Source organism: Phaenicophaeus curvirostris, chromosome 1 (assembly GCF_032191515.1).
Source record: "Phaenicophaeus curvirostris isolate KB17595 chromosome 1, BPBGC_Pcur_1.0, whole genome shotgun sequence".
NCBI classification, from domain to species: domain Eukaryota; kingdom Metazoa; phylum Chordata; class Aves; order Cuculiformes; family Cuculidae; genus Phaenicophaeus; species Phaenicophaeus curvirostris.
In genome coordinates this window covers 64,139,331-64,145,900 of record NC_091392.1, presented here as the reverse complement: position 1 = coordinate 64,145,900, position 6,570 = coordinate 64,139,331, and the positions used below count along the sequence as shown (strand labels likewise).

Sequence of the window (6,570 nt, the reverse complement as noted above, 5' to 3'; positions counted from 1 at the left end):
ATTAAAAATAAATGGAACTGCGTTTCTGTGCTTCAAAGAAAAAGGGCTTAAACACAATAACATAATTCTCTCTGAACTGTGGACAGTAACAACACATAAGAGGAAGATAATGCTGGCAGGGTAATTATAACAGCGTTGCTGGATAGCAGTTTAAAACTCTGTAGGAACCCTCTGTGAACTGTACAGAGCGCCACTCTACTCAATAGCAAACCCAAAACTTATTACAATAAACTTATTAGACAAATTGTGTTTTAAGACACATGTACTGAAGACTTTTGAGAGTGACCTTGTCTAAATGACTCAATGAAATCACAGTGCTTTATATTTGTAGGCTGGATTCAAGAGCTGTCTAATGAAGACTATCTGCACAGTCTCAGGGCTGTTTAGAAATTCTGGAATCAATATGTTGCTACAGCTAAAGGTATAGCCAGGTAAAAGAAAATGATATTTTCAAATCAGTTCTAGTATATAGAAAAAAGATCTCTCCTCGCTATGGTCTGAAAAATAATAATTTCATCTTGTACTGCAAGACATATCAAGACTAAAAAGATTGTCTAGAATAGACAAAAGCAGCTGCAAAAAGACCAAAACGAAATCTAACTGTTCACCCTCCAAATAAAACAATAACAGTTCTATTTTTCCAGGTTATTAATACTGTCAGTTGACTGAGATTTTGTCTTTTGTTCAGGGCTGTTTTTTCTATTTAAAAAAAAATCTATAAACTAGCAAATGTATTACTTGCTTCCCATCTTCGTTTCTAGATGAGTAGTTTAGATTCAGAACCAGCCTTTATGAAAGCAAAACCACACACATAGATATGCAATGTATTATATAAAAATACAGATGATCACTTATCATAAGAGGTATGGGATGCCTCTTCTCCATCATTTTATCACTGTCTCAGTGTCTTATGCAAAGACAACTTCTTATGCAAAGACAACTTCATTTTCACAGTTGCTTTACATATGCAAAGGTGCTAACTGATTTCTCAAATCCATTAAATCATCCACATTACAAAATCTGCCTCAGTGTTCAACAGAATCCAGAAATAACTCCAAAGAAAGAAGGGAAGACTAAGCATTCATTTGCAATTATTATACAGCTCTCTTAAACAACATGATGTAAAATAAGTATACTATATTCAACAGAAGAAAAATGATTTTGAAATGACTGAGATTTTAAAATAGCTGGTCTGGGGCACAGCTACAGAGAGACTGAAAATATTCAGCTCATAACCAAAATCATAGCAAGTGTGCACACAAACAAAGGCAAAAGTCAGCCATCAAAAAGCATCCCTCAGAAGCAGTACAGATAATAATAATTTTAAAATGCAGGTATTTGCCTTTGCTCATTTCTTTGTTATTAGGTTAAGTAAGTTACCTTTAAATTCTTTGAACATGTTCCGCTCACTAGTGCTACAACGCCATCATCTGTTACCTAGTGAAAAACCACATTATTATTAACAATGAATTAAAGCTCATTTTTTCAAAAACAGACATTTCTGAAAAAAATTATATTAATTTATTCACTCCCTGCAGTCACTGAACACACTTAACATTACAGCATTCCCTTCTCAACTAAGCTTGTAGAAAAAACGATCCAAGTATGTTTTTTCCACTCTATTAAACATTGTTGGTTTACTGCCATGTGATGCAGCCTGGCTCTCTTATCTGCATGTTTCCAACTGTGTAACTGCTACTTCCGCAGCTTCCTTGTCTCATTTAACAGTGGGTAGACTACTACGGTCAGAGCATGGCACTTTTAATTGATAAGGTTTAAAGCACTTCCACTCTACCTAAATCACTTTTACTCTTCTTTCCAGGACTGCTGGAGATGTTCCTGAAGGAAGTTTCTTGGGTTGGGTAAAAAAAAAAGTAATCTTAGCAGTATTTTGCCTGCTGTCTTACTTAAAGTAAATCAGTCACGTAAGATAAAAATCCCTCAAACAGTCATACACTTGCACTAAAAGGTTTATCAAAGTTATCAGCTACAGACAGCCAAGAATCAATGATTACCTGCAAGAGAGAGGAGAGAGACAAAAGACATTCCTTTCCTCAGAAAAGCAAGACAGGCCAATTAATTTATTTGCTTCCAAGAATCAAATTCATTATCAAAAGCTGGATTGGATATCAGATCAATCACACAGGTCGTATGGATGGCAGGAACAGCAGTCATCGAATATACACAGTATGCCTCGGCTAAATTTGACACTAGAATCCAGAGACCACAAGCTCCATTTCTGTTTAAGGGTTTGATCTATTCTTACTACACAAATTGTCTTATTGCCTTCTGGCCCTCTAATGCAACTCTGCTGTACAGAACTGTAATAGAAAGGGTCAAACACTGTAAATGGAGAATGAACAGGAATGTGCTAGCAGAGAGGCACACAAAGGTCTATATGAATGGCAGGTATTGTCAGTACTCAGCTTAGCAGATCATCAAGATGATAGCACATTTAGCTCCTCAAGACACTCGGACCAGGAGACAACGGGCAGTAAATAAATAAATTCTAACAACTTTCACACATGGGACAGAATGGAGAGAGTAATCCATGTCAGTCCCTAAAGGGTATACAACAGCACATCCAAAACCAATGTGTGGTCACTAATCTAAGACCAACCCAAGTATAGTGATGAAGATTTGACAGTCTGTGTCCCTTATCCTCCATTTCATCAAAACAAACTTGGAACACACTGCTAGGTTGGTGTCTGAACATTGGAGAGACTATTTGAATGTTACTGTTTCGATGCTTGAGAATGCATGGATGTGACAGTGCAAGAGCATGAAAACACTTTTGTATTATAATAAATCGAAGTCCCGTCACTTCCTTGAATGAGCTCACAGTAACCACTGCTATACTAATACTACAGTGCTGCAGTAGTTTCTTACTCTATTGAATATCTATGTGCATTGCCTACAATGCCACATCTGCCCACCCTCATCAAGACATACACACTTATACTGGGGATAAACCACCTGCAGTTAGTATCAAGCCACAAATACATCAGCTTCTTGGTACAAACCAGTTGCCGTCAAACTCTGTAGGCATCTCTAGCAAAGGCTTACATACTCCAGTACCAGCTGTTAAATACTTGAGCAACTGAGCTCTGTTCTACGTGACAAGTGTCAAGACAGATAAACGGCTAACCTGCAACACTCCTGCTTTGCCAACATATTTTACAGAGAATTAAACTGCCCCAAACCCTACACAGAAAAATGTTGTAGTCTACACAGCTTTTTCAGGCAAGATTCTTCCCACAATTATTTGCTACACATTGAGTCATAACACTAAAGATTAAATGTACTGTTTAATTAGTGCAGGGATATGGACTTTCAAGCCTGTGTTCCTGCCTGTTAACACTGCTGGGATTTAGAGCATACTAGAGCCAGAGTAGTAAGCACAGGGTTTATACATGAATCCTTCCTACTCAGAATAGTAACATAATCATACTGATAGGCAAACATAAATAGATTTCATATGTCCTGGGCCACTGTAGCAGAGTTCTTCAGGCCAAGCTTCCACTCACACTCTGTGTGTGCATAAAGGGGACACAGATCTACAGCTCTTTCTTAGTTCCATCCTTCTGTTGCTGCACCCACCCCATTTCTTGTTATTTGTACTTCTATACCTTCTGCTTACTGTACTTCAGCTCTGCAGCCACCAGATGAGCCCATTTTTAAAATGGCTACGTTACCTTGAGGCATTTGGCCCCTTTGTAGTCTAGCTCATATCTGCTTCCACGTCCCTGCAAGTGAGCTGTGCTCCTCTTTGCCTGTTCATTTATACACTCCACACAGTCACATGCACTCCACCTGAGACTTCGCCTGCTAGGACCATGGTCCATACACAGCAGGCAGCTCCAGTGAACGGATGGGTGCCCTTTTTGACTCTGTTTCCACCCACTCTGTCAAGTCTCTCCCGTTGGCACAACTCTAGGTTTCCCTAGGCAGTTTCTGCAATACAAATAACTTCAGACTAATTTACCAATGGTACAGCATCAGATTACAGCTCATGCTGGGTGCCTCTGGAGAGGGATTCCAAACAAAAAAAGCCCTCAGCAATTATACCTTTACAATCTAAGTTCCCACCCCAACATGCTCTTCACGCCCTGTCCAAGTGACAGTCGTTCCAATGGCATTTTAGGGGCTGGGGTCTTTTTGTGCTTCCCTGGGTTTTTCCCTTGTCTCTAGACAGGCCTTTCGTATTGTTCAGATTTGCAGCTGGCATGGCTAGCTTCCTTATTTTCTGGCTTGAACTGGATCTGGGGCCTTCTTTTGTGTAATTCAGTAAAAGTTCAGCATAAGTTTGTCATATCTAGGTGAAAAGTTTACCTGACTGATTACATTTTAGCCTAAAATGATTAGTATTCTTTAACACCAACTTTCTCACTGTTTTACTCTTCGACACAGCTTTGCCAGCTCCACTTGGTATTTTCACTATGCATCCTGGCACTCAAATGCAAGAATATGGTTAGGCCTTGCAATATCTGCAGGCATAAGCCATCCATAGTTTCTCTGCTTCATCTTAAACTTATTGCATTTATATCTAGCACGTGTTTCCATTTATTTTTAGTCACATGAAATTCAGAATTTTAGTGTATTATCACTACATGATTATCAGAAAGGAATTAAAAATGTGGAAGTGTTCAGTTACTCAAGAAGCTTTCATCTCACTTAAAACATATACAGGAAAATGGATCTATTTCCTAAAATGGAAGAGAGAAACAAAGGAACAAAAAAGTAATGAAACAAGTTTGAAGACATAGAGTTAAATGATAATAAAATTACCAAAGAAAAGATTAAAATTATTTTTGATGCTCTGTTTCTGGGAAAGCTGAAAGAAGAAGCACAGCACCTAAAATAAGAACCTGCTTTGTGTTTTCCAGATGTGATACTTTGTTATAAATGCTGTGTGCTTGACTCAGTTCAATGTCACCACTCATTACCACAGTCAACGGAATGCTACACTTACTGCAAAAAAAATCCTTTCCCTCACTTCATTATCTTGTTGTAACTATGAAGCATGTTACAGTATTGCTGTTGCAGCTGACTTCTCCCTTCTTATGCTCAATACTGTTGTTTAATCCTCTTATCTGACCTTTCTGACATTTTAAATACCATTCCTTCCATGCTTCGTAACGTAACTCTGACAAGCCACTCAGGAAGCACAGTGACTCTTGAACTAGACCTAGTTATGGAGTGTTTACTTCTGCTAGGGGCTTATATTATTTGACATTCTGTATAATTACTATATTCAGTCTTCCTAACTAAAAGCAGACAACAATCTATTCAAGATTCTACTTTACTTAAAGGAAATAATTTGGATTACTTTACAATTTGAAGAAAATTATTGCACTAAATAAAAATACTGAAAAAAAAATGTCATGAATACTAAGTATATTCTAATAAAAGATTATCTTTGATAATACGTGCTGTAATACCAAAATGTGTATTTTTCTGGTTACCAAGATGCAGAATATATCTTTCCTTTTCCTTGAGAGGAAATAGGAAGTGAACTGTGGTCCTAATTCTTTTTAAAAGTGAAGTTAAAAAGATTCCCTTTCAACTTTATCATGACTATATTAAAAAAATAAACAAATAAAAGTCAATTAACTAATTCACACCACAGTTACCCGAGTAGATGAAAAGTCCACACTGTGAAGAAATTTGCAGTTTTTTCCTAGTGCCTGCAGAGACGCATCCATGATGCCTGAACAGCCGCCCAAGTTCACTATTTGTAGGAACGGGCAGTTGAGCGCAAGAGCAATAACTCCACTGTCGGTTAAATTGCAGCACCTTTTAAAAGACACTTCATGCAAGGAAGGGCAGGATAAGGCCAGTGCTACGACACCTGTCAAAGAAAAAGAGCAGTTTAAAGAATTATTCATTTGTTAACATAACCACCATGCTAAATCATAAAAAGGTTTGGATTGGAAGAGGCCTTGAAGATCATTTAGTTCCAACCCTCCTGACATGGACAGGGACATCTCCCACTAGACCAGGCTGCTCAAGACCCCATCCAACCTGGCCTTGAACACTTCCAGGGACAGGGCATTCACAGCCTCCCTGGGCAACCTGTGCCAGTGCCTCACCACCCGCATAGTGTAGAATTTCTTCCTCGTATCTAACATAATTCTACCCTTTTCATTTTAAAGCCATTACCCCTTGTCCTATCACTCCATGCCCTTCTAAAAAGCCCCTCTCCGGTTTTCTTGTAGGCCCCTTTCAGGTACTGGAAGGCCGCTATAAGGTCTCCCCACCGCCTTCTCTTCTTCAGGCTGAACAACCCCAACTCTCTCAGTCTTTCTTCACAGCTGAAGTGCTCCAGCCCTCTGATTATCTTTGTGGCCCTCCTTTGGGCTTTTAGACTTGCTCCAAAAGGTCTGTGTCCTTCTTATGTTGGAAGCCCCAGAGCTGGATACAGTACTCCAGGTGGGGTCCCTATGAGAGTAGAGTAAAGTAAAGCAGAGTAGAGTAGAGGGGGAGAATCACCTCCCACGACCTGCAGATCACAGTTCTTTTGATGCAGCTCAGGATCCAGTTGCCCTTCTGGGCTGCAAGTGCACATTG

The 6,570-nt window shown here is 39.0% G+C and overlaps 1 protein-coding gene across 2 annotated transcripts in view; it reads right to left on the bottom strand.

Moving 5' to 3' along the window:
• Positions 1 to 6,570, bottom strand: part of AMN1 (antagonist of mitotic exit network 1 homolog) — a 469,636-nt gene that overhangs the window by 4,251 nt on the left and 458,815 nt on the right. For both annotated transcript variants that reach the window (XM_069860350.1, XM_069860342.1), the window contains exons 4-5: positions 5,634 to 5,851; positions 1,381 to 1,437 (exon numbers count right to left, since the gene is read on the bottom strand). In XM_069860350.1, the coding sequence (XP_069716451.1) occupies positions 1,381 to 1,437; positions 5,634 to 5,851 (275 nt within the window). The remainder of the gene's footprint in view (positions 1 to 1,380; positions 1,438 to 5,633; positions 5,852 to 6,570) is intronic.